The sequence below is a fragment of the Lasiosphaeria miniovina genome (genome assembly GCF_030549165.1).
Source record: "Lasiosphaeria miniovina strain SMH2392-1A chromosome Unknown B0T26scaffold_1, whole genome shotgun sequence".
NCBI lineage: Eukaryota > Fungi > Ascomycota > Sordariomycetes > Sordariales > Lasiosphaeriaceae > Lasiosphaeria > Lasiosphaeria miniovina.
Genome location: NW_026848220.1, coordinates 618316 through 635309, shown reverse-complemented (window position 1 = coordinate 635309; position 16994 = coordinate 618316). Strand labels below are relative to the sequence as shown.

The window sequence follows — 16994 nt, the reverse complement described above, 5'->3', positions numbered from 1 at the left end:
TTCCTTGCATCTGCCGCCTGGATTTTAAGTGGTCGCTGCGTTGCAGCAAGACGCCCGACGGGCCCCGTTTTGGTCAGGTTCAGGTCGATTCGACCCGGCGGGATGGGCAGCTAGACCCTTTTCGGTTTCCATCACATATTCCGCCCCCTCTCGCTGACAGGAAAGGGAACAAAGCCCGATTCTCCAACGCTAACTGCCAGACTGCCTACACACACTTTTTGCCTTTGGTGCTGCACTGACTGGCTCTTGTCCAAACAAGGCCGCCTCTGCTGGTGATGGTCAAGACTGCAGTGGATGTTGCATTTGCGACCTCGAGATACCATCAAATCCATTCCCATTCGGCCGCCAACTTGCCGCCGTCGGCTCCGACCACAACTGTCCCCAAGCGTCGACCCAGCCGCTCCCATCCTACTGCCACCATTGTTCCTTACAGCCGCTGCACAATGTAGGCAGCGTGCACCGGAGCGACAACGGTGTTGAAGAATTGGCGTCGGAACTGGGCAAAGTCAAAGCTCTTCATCGAGTCGCGGCCCGGGAATTCGCACCGAAGGCACCGTTGGACAGCATAGCCGTAGGAGTGGCCGGCGTCAATGTACACCCGGTCTGTCTGGCGCTCGGCGAGCTCGTAAATGTCCGGGCCTGGTTAAGCTTCAGGGCTGGTCACACTGCACGGGTTAGAGCTCTTGCCGGCCACACTGCCGGCACCGCTTTCCTGCTGGATGCTGTCAATTGTCTTTTTCAGGCTCAGCTCCATCAGCAACACGCCGAGCGCAAACAGAATTTTGTTCCGGATCTTGGAGGGCCTATCAGCGTCGGCCCAACTGCTCGTGTCAGGCTGCTTCCCAGGGGCCTTCCCCGCTTTGAGGTCGCACGAGACTGCAGGGCGTATCGAGGGTGGGTTGTCAACGCCAAATTGAATCGCGCTTGCTCCCGACCTCGACCAGTCTTCTTCCCGCAGCGAGGGCGTACCGCACAAGTAGAGCACGGCCCAGCTGGCGGCAGCTGCAATTGCAAACCGCTCCTTTCTTGACAGACCTAGGGTCAGGTTCGCCGGAGCCTGGTTGGCAAACTATGACTAGTGAACAGGCATTTGACGAGCCGACGACAACATGTCATTCAGGGCGAGAAATGTCTGCTACTGTTCAGCTTGCGCGTGACGCAATATCAAGCGCCGTATCGACTGCGGGTCATCTTGGTCGGCACACAAAACGAGACAAGGTCTGGCGCGGCCTTGTGTGCTTATGAACTCGCAGAGGCATTGTACTTCATCTGTTGTTATAATGACGATAGCGGGACTGGGTGGTAGTGGGAGCAGTTTAGTCTGGGCTGGAACTAATTCCTCAGTCAGCCTCATTGTCTCTGGTTGTGCCAAGACCGACATACCGTTGTTGACTACTGGCTTGAGGGCGTTTCGAAATGCCCGAAAGGAAACCTTAAGGGGAGGCGTCCCAAACGCATCCGATAGAGCGGAAGACGTTGGAGTCGCCGTCTGCGTCGTGTTCGGTACTCCCAAATCCTCCTCAGTGGCTTCAAAATCTACCGTCAGAGATAACCAGGTGCCGTCGCGCGTCTAGATGCTAAGAGCCAGCGGACTAGGTGCATTTTCAACATCCAGGTGCCACGATGCCGCGAGACTTGCACGATGTTCGGGGCACTCGCACTGCCAGGTTTTGGCGAGTGCATTGTGGATGCACCGTGCCTTGCTCCTGATAGCATCACAAGCGGTGGTATCGAAGTGAGCCTGGAGTCTCTGTACAAGAGGCCCATCCTCGTCCTGGGGAATTTCGGCCTTCTCGAAAACCTTGCTGAGGGCCGTGTTCCAGTAATGCAAATTCTGTACTAGCTCGTCTCGGTCTGACCCGCTGAGGCCCCTCTTGACGCGTCGCCAGTTTCAGGCTGCTCTTTCGGGAGGGTCCGTTGTCCATTTTGGCTATACGCCGTTTAGTACTGACCAGGCTGGCGCTGAGCGTAAAGACAGACTCAGGATCAGGGGTTGGCTCACCTTTCCCTGCGAGTCAACGTCCAGCTTGTCCAGTAATTTCGCCATTATGCCTTCCATTTGCGAGAGGATGCTCAGGAACTCGGCGTGGCTACTGGGATAGAGACGCGCGAGGTGAGTGTCCAGTTCCCGACGGGTAGGCAGCTGGCCCTCCTCAAAGCGAAGGCCGACATTCCGGAGCGTCAGCTCTAGTTGCTTTCTCTGGATGAAGATGTGAAGGCTGAATGTCTCTAGCGTGGCTCCATATTTGACCACATCCTTCGTCATTCTCAAGCACCGCTTGTAACTGTCGAGAGCGTATAGGGCTAGCGGTATTCCGCCGAGAACGACACCGACAACCTCCATTTCGCCCCTGCGCAGCGTTGTTATTTCCGACTTTGCTATCTAACTAGCCTAGAAGTTGGGAGTTGGGAGTTGCTGGAGCTGGAAGAGGGCATGCTCACCGATTATCCCCTCAATTTCTGCACTCCGTACGGCAACCAATCATAGCCCTGCCTCCTTGCCCGACCGCCTCCCGCTGAGGGGTTTTATTCTCGTGCCTACGGTCGTCAGCCACGGTCGGCAGACAGCCCGTTTCTCTCTCCACCGCCAGGCTATTCTTCTTATTTATGTACCCCTCTGAGATTCTATCGGCGTATTGGCCACTGTTCACAAGCTTGGTTAACTATTTCGATGGATCTGGATATTGATTTAATGCATCCGGACATTGTTCAGATGGATCTGGATAAGGCCTCTGGGGAGAACTTGAGCCGCCCTCGCACAACGGCACACCGGATTTGCATCTTCTGTTTACCAAATGCATGAACAATTTTAATAACCTCCTTATTCTGCTCGAGAGATACCGGAGCGATAACAATCAAGGCCCTCAGGCTCCCTATAACCCGGTAGATACAAACATCATTGAGAGGGCCTTTGATGAAGCCGGACGGCTCAGACTTTGGGCCCATGACTTCCGAGCCGAAATACCTGATAGGTCGCGGTCGTCTCTCGGTGATAGACTTCGCCTCAATCCCGAGCTGAGAGACCAAGTTGCGCATGTGTTTCAGTTCATTAACCAGCTGGTTTCCCGCGGTACGTGTTTGAAGCTACGAGAAGTTTGTTTGCCTCTGACTTTACCAGCCTGCGACAGCATCTCAGGAGTTGATGACAGCATTCTCGGCGCTGAAGACAGCGACGATGACAGCGACTGCAGTATGGGGAGCAATGAATCGAGTACTAGCAGCTCTAAAGCCAGCCGCAACGAAACCTCAAGGGCTCTTATCGATATCTTTGGACAGATACAAGCGCTCTATTCCCTCGGAATCCTCCTACGCCGTCCAGGGGTGAGCCGGAGATACCTCAAATCGGGAAAACAGGCATTTCATGGTGGCCCATCACCCTCTTCGCCAGAGGACCTATCGCACGTCAGGGAATGCATCCGGCGCTGGCGTAGCGATCAGTCTGGAATTGGGGTTCCTCCAGAAGAAGAGAGAGTAGCCTCTTGGGAGGAAATCATTCGCAGAAATGAGCGAGCAGCTGACCTGGATTCCGAAGAGCCGGATGCCCGCCTCATGCAGAGGCTTTCTCTAGCGAACGCGCTACGACGAGAGCAGCTAATTTACTGGCGAGACCATCCGGACCAGGTAATTTTTACTGAACCGACAGCCCCAGCGCAACCATTTCCTGCCAGTCAGGGCCCCATCGTTGATGGCGAATCTGTCAAGTCCGGCACAGTTTCTCTCTTCTCCAAGAACACCGTAGCGAAATCTGATATTCTGGGAGTCGCATCTTCATTACAAGGCCCCTAGGTCGCAGTTGCGAACTAGCCTCGCACCATTTACGCGGATACGGTTATCGGCGGATCACATTCGTCTAGGGTTCCCGACGTGCCTGGAACATCGCTGCAATCTGAAATATTCGAGTGTCCCTATTGCCGTCTGGAGCTGAACTCTGCGGTCATGCAAGACAGGATGACATGGAAGTAAGGGAGACCCAAATCTTTGAAGTTCCCAGCGCTGTTTTCCACTTGACAAAGACGAGGGCGCGATTCTTTTTGAATCCCAACCTCAGCTGACAAGCTTAGACGACACGTCTTCAGAGATCTTCGACCATACACCTGCTCCCATCCCTCCTGCCCGAGCTCGGACAAACTGTATCCTACGAAACACGACTAGATTTACCACGAAGTTCAGTTGCACCGCCGCAAGTGGGTATGCCGAGACTGTCACTTGGACTTCGCATCTCCAGGCGAAATGTCTGCCCACCTCGAACTCAGTCACCCGGGCCGAACATCAACATCATCTTCCAGCCATCTTGAGATATACGAAATGGCAGTGGATGGCGCGGATCCTGCAGAATGCCCTCTGTGTCCCATGAAGTCAAACTTGAAGGCCATTTTTAATCATCTAGCACGACACATGGAGGAACTCTCGCTCTTCGCCTACCAAGACTCATTGAGGACGAAGATGACAAAGAGCAAGCTGATGAAAATGACGGTGAAGCAAGATCGCATTTGTCTTCTACTGATATTGACCTCCAATACCCCTCTTCTGACTTCTCGGCCGATTCGGTCAGCGTTGGGCCTATTGGCCCCGGGGATGGCGAACAATTTGCCCCGGTGCCCAACTTTCCAAATACATCCCGAGAAACTCGAGTGAGGCTTGGGAATCGCACAAAGACATAATTCTCGACAAGTACATTAACGGCATGAAGATTAAAGATGTCGTGACATACATGGAGGAAGAACACCGTTTTGTGGCAACGTAAGTGGTATTGCACCCACCAAATCGCGGCAGCTAATAAAGTTTCTATTTCTTTTAGAAGGCGGCAGTACGTGCAACGAATTGGGGCGATATGGGGAGTGAAGAAGTACAGAGCGAGAATGGAGAGCAAGCCCAGACCGATAAAAGAAGAGACAAGTCGCCGTGTTGATGCATCGGAACTGGGAAGAGACACTGTTGCCAGCCAACTGTCCTCGACTGATCCCATTATGTATGTGAAGACATTCCCGAGTTTTCTTCTTGAGAAGGACGACTTGCACAACTGGCTTGAGCCTCGCTTTCCTCGGCACTATGTCGACGAACAACTCGTTTCGACTGAAATGGGATCCGAGTTCAAATTTTACACGTTCGAGCCACTTACAATTGTATGGACCCAATTTCTCGTATCACAAAATAGCGGTTACTAACATGCGAGCAGGAAGATATGCTCGAAATAAAAAAAACTCAGAAAGGACTATGTCGCAGAAACGGGAGAGTTTTCTATGGGTGGGGAGTCTTTCTAGTCCTTCATTATCCATGTGGATGAGTGGAGGGATGAGTTGGCTCGCACTTCAGGGAGGTGTTATTCGGTGATGATTATTCAACGAGTCCTTCATTCACCGGTTTTTAACTATGGGTTAGTTGAAGACGAAGTTTTCCCGCCCTGCTCAGCCCTGATATTAATTGGAATTCATTGCATGGCGGCCGAGAAAATAAATACTTTTGACGTGTAATTATACCTATGAATAAACACGCCTAACCTGCTACACTGCCTCGTCCAATAGCTCGTTTTCTCAGGCCTTACCCATAAGCATTGTGTCAGGCCTTACCCACAAGCATTGTGCTCATTCAACCAGCACTGCTACCCCGAGAAGCACCGCGGCAAACAAGAAAAGGCTGCGGATATCCCACCCTCCTCCAAACGATGGCTGCCCTATCTTGGCCGCCCCAGCCGTTACCACCGAAGTTGGCACATGGGTAGGCACACTCGCCGGCACGCTCGTGGCCGTCAGAGTACTGTTAAGCGGCTGCTCAATCGTGCTCGCCGCCGTCGACACCGCTAAAGTCGACAGCGGGGCGCTGCCTACGCCCACCGTGTCCACTGAACAGGGACTGATGACTATGGTGCTATTACTAGCCGCGCCCGTCGGCGTCGCCGCGAGTGACCCCGAAACAGACGTGACCGCCTGCGTCGGCGTCGGGAACGCCGCGGTCACGGTATAGGCGGCGACGGACGCGTTGGCGGCGGCCGAGTCGCTCGCCGTGACCGACACCGCGGTAACGGACGTAATCTGCGTCGACGCCAGCACCGTGGTCGCAGCCGCGTCGATGACCGTGTACGTGTAAAAGTAGTACCAGTAGTACCATGTGACGGTAAACGTGTACCACGTGTAGTCGACGACGGTTGCAGTGACGGCGGGCAGGGCGGGCGCTGTGGTGGTGGCGACGACGGAACCCCCCGGCGCGGTCGTGTAGGGGTGCGTGCCGGACGGACAGGATTCGGGTGGTATGGCGAAGTACTCCCCGGGCGAGCAGCATATTGCACCGGGCGGGATGCAGGGTAGTGCACCTGCGGATGTGGATAGGGGGTTAGAGGGGATGGCAGAGGTGGAGGGGGGAGGTTGGGAGACATACCACCGCAGACAGGAATCCAGCCTGGGGTTACGCAGCTTTGGCGCGACTGGAGGAGAGAACGTTTTCCGATGTTGGAATCGATACCGTCGGCTGAGACTAGGGCGTACATGACGCTGAGTGGGAAGAGAGACAGAGTCCGGAAGTGGGCCATTGTGGTCTTGATACAAGGGTTGTCAAAGAGGGAGGACACAGCTGGTTTTTGGCCGTGTTAACAAAACGAGGGTCTTCTAACGAATGGATTAAAGAAAAGCTAGCAAAGGGGAGATTCTTGCCCCGAGCAAAAAGAACTAGAACACTGGGAAAAGAGAGAACAAACGGCGACAGGAGCGGCCAAGTTCAAATAGATCGCGCACTCCAAGCCAACCTGCCACTACCCCTGAATGCCAAAAGTCGGGGGTAATGCTACACGGCACATCGTTACCGACACGAAATAAGTAGCAGTTTTGGCCGAGCAAATCGGGGTTCTGTGTTGCTGTGCCACGCCACGCACAGCCTCAGCGCCGTCGCGTTTCATCGCAGCCCTGCGGCGAATGAGGGCCAAGACCCGGGACAAAAGTCTGCCCGCTTACGCAACCGCGAAAACATTGTCAACCGGCTTGGCCCAGAGCCTCGCCGGCTTTTGCTGTGTGAGCACCCACACCAGGTGTTTGTTTTTGCAGATGTCGGCTTGGCGCATCTGTTCGCTGGTGTTTCGTTTCCACACCGAGCTGGTGGCTACCCTCTCAGCTTCGGACAGTTTGGTCCGCACTCCGCAGGGAATCGTCTTGATAAGAGCCTCAGCTCTGCAGGGGTTGAAGTGCCCGCTTGTTGTATATTACAACATGGCTGGAATCATTAAACTTCGGCTGCGATGGTGAAAGATCTTCATCGGCGGAGATAATCAACGAGTTGCGCAAGAGACAGAAAACCTCCTCGGCTAGACTGTCGATGCGCGCCTTCATTCTAATTCAATGTTCAGAGCCTCGCTCCATGGGTAAGGATCCGGCTGGTGGTGACAGCTCCCGGGTGTCTCTAGTATACCAAAGGCTTTGCCTCGGTACTGATTTTACCTACTAACTCAAAATCTTCCATCAATCTAATTACGCCCCTTGCGAGCAGCTAAATAATTGACTTGTCAAAACAGGCTGTGCGAGTTGGAAGCTTTCAGAACACGAAATTAACACATGATTGGGTCGAGTAAGTCGTTGGTGGCCTGGAGTCAATGCAGAAGTACGTCACCTTGGAAGCAACCAAGGAAGGACAAGGGAGCCCGGGGCACTGGTTGGCAGCAAAACGCTACAACAGCAGACCACCGTCCATCTCTGGTCATGCCTGCTCTCAATGCCAGATGGCTCTCAAAGCCTCACACCTCCGGATAGACGTCTCTACTCAACCTGTTATCAGCAGCGGACACATCAAACGGCCTTGACAGCCACCAGCAACTCGCACAATGGAGATAACTTACGTCCGTCTGTTCAGCGGCATCTCAGTCCGCACCTTCCGCAACAGATCGTGATCGATCTCGGCCGTGGCGATCTCGGGCTCGGCGGCTCCGCTGTCGCCAAGGTCGGCCAGCACGACGCCCCACGGGTCGACGATTATGCTGTGGCCGTAGCTGACGCGCTTCTCGTTGTGGCGCCCGACCTGCGCCGCCGCGATCACGTACGACTGTGTCTCGATGGCCCGCGCCCGCAGCAGGATTTCCCAGTGCGCCTTGCCGGTCGGCACGGTGAACGCCGACGGGTACGTGATGATGTCGGCGCCCTGTCGGCGGAGCGCGATGGCGATTTCGGGGAAGCGCAGCTGCGTGTATGGTTTGTTAAAAATTGCGACTCGTGGGCCTCAACCAGGCCGGTTTGAGATGGCTGATCAACTGACATCGAAGCAGATGGTCGACGCCACCTTGCCGAGTGGCGTGTCGAACGGCGGCAGGATCTCCGCGCCCGGCTCTACCGAGCTGCGGCAGTCAACGACGCGTTCCTAGCTTTCATCTTTGGGTCCTACACGTACTTGCTCTCCTTGAGAACAGGCCCGTCCTTGATATCGACATCGAAGAGATGGATCTTCTGATATCGGTGGGCAATATCACCACCATCATCAATCCACAGGACCGTGTTCCTGACTCGACGGAGTCCATCGTCGCGGCACCCAGGCTCGTGGACGCCGACGTGGATGGGCAGACGCGCGCGGCGGGCCTCGTCACGCAGGCCCAGCACGAACTCGCTGTCATGCACGCCGCGCACCAGGCGCACCGTCTCGTCGGCCGACGCGGCAATGTAGTCGCTGGCCTCGGGCAGGAACAGGGCCTTGGCGCCGGCGCGCACGGCCTTCTGCACAAGCACGCGGCACTGCGCCAGGTTGTGTGCCATGCTCGCCGTCGACGTCAGCTGTCCCACGGCCTATTCGTAGCCTCAGTGTCAGCATCCCGGCCAGTGGTAGTGGCAGTGGCAGAGGCAGAGGCAGTGGCAGTGGCAGTCAGGTCATAGTGGCAGGTGATGAGGTGCATTCCGTACGACAAGAGCCATGTTAGCGGCTGGGCTGAGGCACTTTGGATCTGGAGCTGCCGAGACAATGTCCATCCGTGCGCTTTCTCGGCGACGGGGTGCGTGTGATTGTTGAGTCGAGGTTGAATTAGAGCTGCAACTGTGCCCCCTCAACCAGACCACTGAAACCAGTCCGTTCCCCGCTGACGGGACAGGGGTTGCCACGTGGCGGTTGGCCCTGAACCTGGCACAGGCTACAGCAGGCAGCGAGGGTTTAACCTACAGCACTCACTCAATTACCCCAACCTCCAACCTCCAACCTCCAACGTCCAACGTCCAACCTACATTCATCTAATCCCGCCCATCCATCCAATCCCGCCCATCCATGCAGCCATCCGTCACCATGGCAGGCCAGACAAAACCGCCAGACACACCACACCCAGCACCATCACAAATTGCCAGCAACGATGCCGCCAAAACCACCAGCAGCAGCAGCACGACGCGCGCAGTGCGGGGCGCATCACTCCTAATCCTTCTCCAAGTAGCGTCGCGCGCCGTGACCTTCATCGCCAACCAAGCGCTCCTGCGCTTCCTCACAGCGCAGCTGCTCGGCGTGTCGGCACAGCTCGAGGTGTACTACCTATCCGTGCTCTTCTTCGCGCGCGAGAGCCTGCGGGTGGCGATCCAGCGGCAGGACACGTCGTCCCTCGGCAAGGGAACCGGAAAGAGCGCCCAGGCCGCCGTCAACCTCGGGTATGTGTCGCTGGCGCTGGGCGTGCCGCTGGCGGGCGCGCTCGGGTGGCTGTACCTGCACTCGATCAGCGCCGGCACGCAGGCGGCGACGCCGCGCCTGGCGCTCGCGCTGTGGGTGTACGCTTGCGCGGCAGTAGTAGAGCTAGCGTCAGAGCCGGCGTTCGTAGTGATGCAGGCGCAGCTGCAGTTCAGGACGCGGGCGGCGGCGGAGGCGGTGGCGACGTTTCTGCGGTGTGCGGTGACGCTGGGCGCGACGGCCGCGGCGGGCCCGCAGCTCGGCGTGCTGCCGTTCGCGCTCGGCCAGCTGAGCTACGGGGTCGGGCTGCTGGGCGTGTACGCGTGGCGCGGGGCGGGGCTAGCGCGCGCCGAGGGCTTCTCGCTGCTGCCGCGGCGGATCTTAAGTAAAGGGGGGGACGACTTCGCGCTGGGCGCGTACCTATACCGGCCCACGCTGCAGCTGGCGTCGAGCATGATGGCGCAGAGCGTGGTCAAGCACCTGCTGACGCAGGGCGACACGTTCCTGGTCAGCGCGCTGTCGACGCCGACGGCGCAGGGCGTCTACGCGCTGGCCAACAACTACGGCGGTCTGGCCGCGCGGCTCGTGTTCCAGCCCGTCGAGGAGAGCAGCCGCAGCTACTTCAGCCGGCTGCTCGCGGCGCCGTCTGCGTCTGTGGCTAGCCCGGCGGGAGTCGACAGAAACAAAGCGGCGGCGACGGCGGCGACGGACCTGCAGGCGCTGCTCAAGGCGTACGCGCTGTTGTCGGTGGTGGTGACGACGGTGGGGCCGACGGCGGCGCCGCTGCTGCTGTCGCTGGTGGCGGGGCCGCGGTGGGCGGACTCGGGGGCCGGCGCGTGCCTGGCCGCGTACATGTGGTACATTCCGCTGCTGGCGGCCAACGGCGTGGCCGAGGCGTTCGTGGCGTCGGTGGCCAGCGAGGCCGAGGTGCACCGCCAGTCGGCGTGGATGGGCGCCTTTTCGCTGGGATTCGCGGGTGCCGGCTTCGTGCTGCTGCGCGTGCTGGACATGGGCGCCGTCGGTCTGGTCGTCGCCAACGCCATCAACATGCTGTGCCGCATCGCATGGTGCGCCGTCTTCATCTCGCGCTACTTCCGTCGCGCGGGTGCCCCGCTGGACCTGCTCGGCGGCGTCATGCCCAAGCCTATAGCTGTTGCCGCCGCCGTCGTCACGTCGCAGCTGGTCAAGAGGGTAATCACGTCGAGTGCGGACTCGCCGCTGCCCGGGGCCAGGCAGGCGATAGGGGACCTGGTGAGAGTGGCACTTGTTGCATTGCCCTTTGTGGCCGTTCTGTGAGTACTTGTTTCTTCTGTCTCTTTTCTACGTCTATTGTCATATCTAGCGCTACCGAGCCAAGGCTAACAAGACAACGCAGCCTTCTGTCCGAACGGCAATTTCTGCTGAGCGGCTACCGGTCTCTGCGGGGGAGGCGGGAAAAGGCCTCATAGGACTAATGAAACACGACAGCTATAGCCCCTACCAAAATAAAGAGAACAAGACTTTTGCCACGCACACGCGTGTAATTACACAACTCCGTTCCAGTCACGACCCTAGTCAAACGTGATCTTGGTAGCCTTCTTGCTCAAGTCGACGTCCTTGTAGAACGCACCGTAGGCATCGTGCCCCTTCTTCTTGACCGTGCCGCCAAACTTGAGGAGTTCCTCGGGGACCTCTTGCTTGGCTGCGCGGAGAATGTTGACGAGTCTAAGGCGAAGCCACATGTCAGCACTTTGTCCCGATGTAATGTCCTCACTCCCTAAAATCGGGGTATCGGGGGATTGGGGGATTGGGAGATTGGGAGATTGGGAGATTTGGGGATTTGGGGATTGGGGGATTGGGGGACAGCAGAGGGAAAACTTACGATCCTGAGTGAGCCTTGTCGTGTTCCGTGAACAGCGTGATGGCCTTGCCAGTCTTTCCTGCCCGGCCCGTTCGCCCGATGCGGTGGACGTAGTCTTCGATGGTCAGGGGGAACTGTGGAGCGTCAGTCTACATACGACAGCCACGACTAGGACACAGAAGGCGACTTACCGTCACGTTGATGACCAGCTTAACCTCGGGGATATCCAGGCCGCGCGCCGCGACGTCCGTCGCAACCAAGACGGTAGTCGTGCCCGACTTGAACGCCTCAAGACTGCGGGTCCGTTGCTCCTGCCGCAGGTCGCCGTGAATGCTGGCAACACGAATACCCCTGCGCTCGAGGAACTGCTCAACGCGCATCGCCTCCTTCTTGTACAGGCAGAACACCAGGACGCGGTGGTCCTTGGCGCTGCCCTTCGTGGCCTCCTTCAGCAGCTCCAGCAGGCGCTGCTCCTTGCCGCGCGGGTCGACCACCTCGACCTTTTGCTCGATGCGGCTGTTGGCCTGCAGCTCGACGGTGCCGTTGCCCGGCCGGCCGCCGCCACCCTCCTCGTCGCCTCCGCCGCGCGGCCGGTTGCCAATGGTCACGCGCACCGGGTCCACCATGAAGCCCTCGGCCAGGCCCTGCACGTCAATGGGCCACGTCGCCGTGAACATGAGCGTCTGGCGCTTCTCGCGCGCCGGGCAGCAGCCTAGGATCATGCGGATGTCGTCCTCGAAGCCCTTGTCCAGCATGCGGTCGGCCTCGTCGAGCACGGCGAACATGGCCTCGTCGAGCGACACGCAGCCCTCGTTCAAGAAGTCCTTGAGGCGGCCCGGCGTGGCGACCACGATGTCGGCGCCCGTGTTGCGGCGCAGCTGCGCACGCTGCTCGTCCTTGCTGGCGCCGCCAAAGAGGCACACGGCAGAAAGGCCGACGAGGGCGGCCAGCGGGGCGATGGCGGCGTGCGTCTGCATGGCCAGCTCGCGCGTCGGCGACACGATGACGGCGCGGGCGTGCGCGGTGCGATCGTTGTCCTTGGGCTCGCGCTTGGGCTTGGGCTTGGAGGCGAGCGCCTCCACGCACGGCAGCGAGAAGGCCAGCGTCTTTCCCGAGCCCGTCTCGGCGATGCCGATGACGTCGCGGCCCGACAGCGACGACGCCCACGACGCCGCCTGGATGGGCGTCGGCGCCGTAAAGGCGCCGAACGGCTTCTTGGCCAGCAGCGCCGAGTGCGGCAGCTGGTCGAACAGCAGGATCGGCCGCAGCTTGACGCCGAGCGGGTCGAACAGGCTGATCTCCTGCTTGGTCAGGAAGCCCTCGACGTCGGCTTCCGACACGGCCGACAGAGCGGCCGACTCCTTGTACACATAGGTAGCGCCGTTTCTCTGCGCCGGCCCGCTGGGGGAGGGGGACGGTGCGGATTTGATCGCAGCGCTGCCATTGGACTCTGCGCTCTGCACTTCTATGTTTGTTATCGCGTCCTTAGCAGACTTTGACTTTTTGGGCTTGTCCTTTTTCTCCTTTTTCTCCTTTTTCTCCCTTTTCTCCTTTTTCTCCTTTTGATCCTTCTTATCCTTCTTGTCTTTCTTTTCCTTCTTGCTAGGCTTGGGCTCGGCCTCAGCCTCGGCGTCAGACTCTGGGGCTTCGACGGCGACGGCAGCGGCGGGGGCGATGGCAGTGTCGGAGTCGGGGGCAGGAGCGTCCGCTTCGACTTCAGGTTCGTCGGGCTGTATCTCGGCCTGTTCCTCGGGCTGTTCCTCGGTCTGCTCCTCGGGCTGTTCCTCAGTCTGCTCCTCGGACTGTCCCTTGCGCACCTTTTCCTTCTTCTCCTTCTTAGCCCTCTTCTCCTCCCGCTCCAGCTTGGCCTTCTTGTACTTTGTCTCCTTCTTCTCCTTCTTGACCTTCACGTCTCCGTTGACAGGGGCATCGGTCTTGGCTTTCTTAGAGGCGCGAGCATTTTGCTCGTCGCCCTCGCCCCTGGAGTGCTTTTTCCCTGAAGACATGCCGGAGATGGGTGGCAGAGACGGTCGGCGCTGCTGCAGGGAATTGTTCGGTGATGTTAGAGGCTGCCCGGCTGCCCAGCTGCCGAGAAAAAAATGGCGGGTTGAGTGGTGGGTTTTTTTCTTGCATGCACTGCACCGCATCGCTTATCGATAAGGCGGTCCTCTCCCCTCGCTTTTTGTGGGGCCATATCCCGGATGGCGCCATCAAGCGGGACTGTTCCGCGCTATCGTGTGGCGACCAATAATCCGTAGCTCAATTCCTTCAACAACCTACGAAATGCGGAGGCCTAGACAAGGTAACGGGGCTCGTCAATTCAAGAAATGCCTTTTCGGACGTATCCCATTGGTGTAACAAATTTTGTTCACTGATGCGCCATGTTGGCCTTTAACTTCAACCATTATTAACAAAACGGATCTGCACGAAATGCCGCCCCTTGGTAATCGCCGCCACCCTTTCAAATACGCAAGAGTTTCGGAATGCTCGATGCCTCGACGTTGAAGGTCTCTGTCTCTTAACCGCCTTGCGAGGGCCGATAACATGCCTCAGAGCAACGCGAAATAAGTAATTAACACATAATGTTGGAATAGCGATACTGGTGACCGCACACTAGCAGGGAGGAAGCAGAGATCGCGCGAGTACGCACGTGCAAGTAGGCACGTGCGGCGCGCGGACCTCTCACACACACACAAAAACCCCGGTCGCAAGCAGAACCTACCTTAGTTCCAGAGAGAGAGAGAAGATGAATCAGAACAACTTTACACCCCCCCCCGGTAGTACTACCACTTTTTGACCCGTTGGAACACCTACGTGGTTGGAATACCACGAACACATAAACTCACGACCTTGAAGACAATTGCGGTCACAAACTCAACGTCTGGCACGAGCGGGAACGGTGACCATCTCAGTAAGCTGGGTTGTGTGCAAAATGGAACCAAGGTTGACCCAGTCAGAAGGGACATGACCAGCATGCCCAAGCTTAATTCTCTTGTCTAATCTGAACTAAATACTTGTCTACGCCGATCGAAGCACGATCCGCATGCCCAGACCTTTGTTCCGCCCTGTAAGCACGGCCAGCGCGCTGCGTCTCTTCCCTGTATAGTACAGTAAAAATCAACACGCCCACTGAAATTCACCAGAGGCATTTCCTCGAACCTAGCCAACGTACTTAGGTAAGGTACCTTGGGCAATCAGTGGCGGGTGTGCGCCGTGGTTCTGCCCGTCCCGCTGCAAGTCGTGCACGGTGTCGACAATCTCTTTGGGCAATTCACAGCGGATGGTTTCTCACGTTTGCTTTTTGGCTGCACTCGGGGTAAGGACACTTTGAGAGATTGCTCGCGTCTGGGCATGGTATGATACCGTTCCTCGTCCCCCTTCCTTGGCATAAATTGCACTACCCAGCATCGACTCTACCTAATCCATTGCACGCATTGCAGGGCCCAGTCAGAACTTGGTCTAGGTCAAGATACCTTAGGTCTCCTAGGATTTGGAGTCGTGTTTTGACTGCTTCAATGCTGTCTTGGCTGCTCCGCTTCCAACTTCCTTGTGACCCGGGAGTTCAGTTGGCGGCAAGGCATGGCAGCGGGTTGGGTGTATCGCATTTGATGGTTCAAACTCACAACAAGCTGGGATGCTCGGCGACGGTTTCAAATTCAAATGCGAAAGAGGGGGGGAAGAGGCACATATAACAAGGCAGGCCCGAAACAGGCCCACTGGTGGATCGATGCTCTTTGGGCTGTTGGCAGGCTCATTTGCACCCTGACACTTTCTGGCTAGGAACTTGCAGACGATCAGGGACGCCGGAGAGGCGTTTTACGGAGGGTCTTATCCAGCTGCGTGAGGCTCCATGTGGAATTGAGCCGAACGTAGCCGGCGGCGCAGAGACCGCAGGATCGGAGATTCCAACCCAGAAGAGGAAGAGCACGCGCAAGGTGGTGGCTTCGTCCATTGCCCGACCCAATGCTAGTTGGAATTCACTTGACCGCAGGTGGGCCCCAATTTCCGCCGTCACTATCCCATCCGCCTTTTGTTGGCATTTGAACTTCACTACTCTAAGACGGAACGAACACAATTGCCTAGGCAAACTGCCCACGAGTCTGTCGAGCACGAAACCCCCGCCATCGAGGTATGTGCCTGGCATGTGAACCATTGAAGCTCTCACAGTCCCGCTCCCACCAGTTCTAACCGACCGCCGGTCTACCCTTTAACCACATACCACCCTTATCCACGCGCGGACCCGTTCATTCCGTAGCCTCCGGCTCCGACTCCGTCTCCCACGAAATATTCGCAACCTCGAGCGGGAGCTGTGTGACCCCACCGGCGAGGGTGCACGACTGCGTGACGCCGTCGGTTCCGTTAAGAACGACACACGTCTCGGCCGGCAGCTGGCCGATGACGGTGGCGTCGAAGAGGAGCCTACTTCGCCAAGCAAAGGGTCGTTAGCCCCACAACACGTCGACATTTACGAAACGGTTTCACCGGGGAGAATGAATATCTCCTCGGAGAAAAGATAAAAAAGAAAAGATAAGAAAGAAAAGATAAAAAGAGAACAAAAACTCACGGCTTCCCTCCCTCCCCACCGTCACAATACCAGTCCAGCCGGAACCCAATCTCACCCCCCTGCCAGTGCTCCAGCAGATACTGGCAGCGCGCGAGCTGCTTCGGCAGCGGCAGAGCGCCCGCTCCGTCGCCGGCGCGACACACGCTCCAGGTGCCGCCCCCGACAGTCACAGGGATGCGCACGAGGCGGTACGTGTCGCCGTTCCCAGTATTTTGGATAGAGAACGTCGCCCGGTACCGCGTCGAGCCGCCGCCGAGGTTGCCGGCCAGGTCCTGTGTGACGGCCTCGACGTGGTATTCGATCAGTGTGAAGGTCGTTGTGTTGGCAAAGGTTGATGCCGTGCAGTTGCGGTTGTCTGCCGAGGTGGAGCGGGTGTGCTGCGGTGTTGTGGTGGAGAGGGGCGAGGCCAAGGTTTGGAGGTAGAGGAGCGCGCTGAGGACGCACGTCGTGAAGTGCACCATTGCGGTGTCTGGGCTGGGCAATTGGCGATGCCGATTGAGCAACTGGGTGGGGTGAGCGAGTGAGGACGTCTGTGTTGATTTTCTGTTGCTATAGATTACCCACACAGCATTCATTCATCAGAGGGGACCAAAATCTGGCCAGCGCGCGAATTTTAGTCTTTGTCTATGGGTTGCGCGGCACGTTCGTTGCCCACGTAGGTACCGCGGCCGTAGAGCGGTGTGATATATTCCGGGTGAAATATTGCATGCAGCCGTTGGCCGCACGCCTGGCTCGGCGGTGTTCCCGTCGTCATCTCCGGCTAATCCAGCCGCAGGGCCCAGAGCGGAACAGGGAAGGGATTAGTCGAGAATAGGCGATAAGCGGGCCGAGAGATAGCGAGAGCGGGCGAATGGCTGAACGAGTTCGATATTATTCTGCATCCACGGAGCCAACCATTTCGTGTTTGCGTCGCTGGTCAGGGGCTGTTATTCTTTGCGGCTCGTCGTCCTGGCAGCGAAGTCAGCGAGTCCGAGGTTATCCGAGGGG

General features: G+C 57.6%; 7 protein-coding genes across 7 annotated transcripts; 2 read left to right on the top strand and 5 right to left on the bottom strand.

The window, feature by feature from the left end:
* Positions 1-427: 427 nt before the first annotated feature.
* On the bottom strand, positions 428-2344 carry B0T26DRAFT_745167 (uncharacterized protein; the record flags this gene model as incomplete). The annotated part of the gene is made up of 4 exons (XM_060444523.1): positions 428-639; positions 697-1069; positions 1757-1873; positions 2003-2344. 4 exons carry the CDS (start codon positions 2342-2344, stop codon positions 428-430), a joined length of 1044 nt encoding a protein of 347 aa, XP_060301953.1.
* A 677-nt stretch (positions 2345-3021) lies between these two features.
* B0T26DRAFT_4524 (uncharacterized protein) lies at positions 3022-3870 on the top strand. Its single transcript, XM_060435110.1, has 2 exons — positions 3022-3070; positions 3119-3870. The coding sequence occupies exon 2, from the start codon at positions 3193-3195 to the stop codon at positions 3784-3786; it is 594 nt and encodes a 197-aa protein (XP_060301952.1). The 5' UTR covers positions 3022-3070; positions 3119-3192; the 3' UTR covers positions 3787-3870.
* A 1712-nt stretch (positions 3871-5582) lies between these two features.
* On the bottom strand, positions 5583-6712 carry B0T26DRAFT_758573 (uncharacterized protein; the record flags this gene model as incomplete). Its single annotated transcript, XM_060446366.1, has 2 exons — positions 6373-6712; positions 5583-6307 (listed from the first exon to the last, which is right to left on the bottom strand). The coding sequence occupies exons 1-2, from the start codon at positions 6521-6523 to the stop codon at positions 5583-5585; spliced, it is 876 nt and encodes a 291-aa protein (XP_060301951.1). The 5' UTR covers positions 6524-6712.
* A 689-nt stretch (positions 6713-7401) lies between these two features.
* Positions 7402-9014, bottom strand: B0T26DRAFT_4482 (carbon-nitrogen hydrolase). The gene is made up of 4 exons (XM_060435092.1): positions 8362-9014; positions 8230-8308; positions 7817-8154; positions 7402-7736 (listed from the first exon to the last, which is right to left on the bottom strand). The coding sequence occupies exons 1-4, from the start codon at positions 8718-8720 to the stop codon at positions 7715-7717; spliced, it is 798 nt and encodes a 265-aa protein (XP_060301950.1). The 5' UTR covers positions 8721-9014; the 3' UTR covers positions 7402-7714.
* A 1-nt stretch (position 9015) lies between these two features.
* B0T26DRAFT_758569 (oligosaccharide translocation protein RFT1, variant) lies at positions 9016-11173 on the top strand. Its single transcript, XM_060446365.1, has one exon. The coding sequence runs from the start codon at positions 9220-9222 to the stop codon at positions 10897-10899; it is 1680 nt and encodes a 559-aa protein (XP_060301949.1). The 5' UTR covers positions 9016-9219; the 3' UTR covers positions 10900-11173.
* On the bottom strand, positions 10890-13545 carry B0T26DRAFT_682749 (P-loop containing nucleoside triphosphate hydrolase protein). Its single transcript, XM_060440761.1, has 3 exons — positions 11635-13545; positions 11465-11577; positions 10890-11307 (listed from the first exon to the last, which is right to left on the bottom strand). The coding sequence occupies exons 1-3, from the start codon at positions 13447-13449 to the stop codon at positions 11154-11156; spliced, it is 2082 nt and encodes a 693-aa protein (XP_060301948.1). The 5' UTR covers positions 13450-13545; the 3' UTR covers positions 10890-11153.
* Positions 13546-15687: 2142 nt separating this feature from the next.
* On the bottom strand, positions 15688-16468 carry B0T26DRAFT_669522 (uncharacterized protein; the record flags this gene model as incomplete). The annotated part of the gene is made up of 2 exons (XM_060439064.1): positions 15688-15862; positions 16008-16468. The coding sequence occupies 2 exons, from the start codon at positions 16466-16468 to the stop codon at positions 15688-15690; spliced, it is 636 nt and encodes a 211-aa protein (XP_060301947.1).
* Between the last annotated feature and the right edge of the window lie 526 nt (positions 16469-16994).

Coding starts and splice junctions, on each gene's coding strand:
- B0T26DRAFT_4524 (XM_060435110.1), top strand. CDS start 3,193: ATGGGGAGCAATGAATCGAGTACTAGCAGCTCTAAAGCCAGCCGCAAC.
- B0T26DRAFT_4482 (XM_060435092.1), bottom strand. CDS start 8,720: ATGGCACACAACCTGGCGCAGTGCCGCGTGCTTGTGCAGAAGGCCGTG. Junction 8,155..8,229: donor CGTCGACCATCTGCTTCGAT/GTCAGTTGATCA, acceptor CCATACACGCAG/CTGCGCTTCCCCGAAATCGC. Junction 7,737..7,816: donor ATGCCGCTGAACAGACGGAC/GTAAGTTATCTC, acceptor CAGGTTGAGTAG/AGACGTCTATCCGGAGGTGT.
- B0T26DRAFT_758569 (XM_060446365.1), top strand. CDS start 9,220: ATGCAGCCATCCGTCACCATGGCAGGCCAGACAAAACCGCCAGACACA.
- B0T26DRAFT_682749 (XM_060440761.1), bottom strand. CDS start 13,449: ATGTCTTCAGGGAAAAAGCACTCCAGGGGCGAGGGCGACGAGCAAAAT. Junction 11,578..11,634: donor AGCTGGTCATCAACGTGACG/GTAAGTCGCCTT, acceptor GACGCTCCACAG/TTCCCCCTGACCATCGAAGA. Junction 11,308..11,464: donor GACAAGGCTCACTCAGGATC/GTAAGTTTTCCC, acceptor GCTTCGCCTTAG/ACTCGTCAACATTCTCCGCG.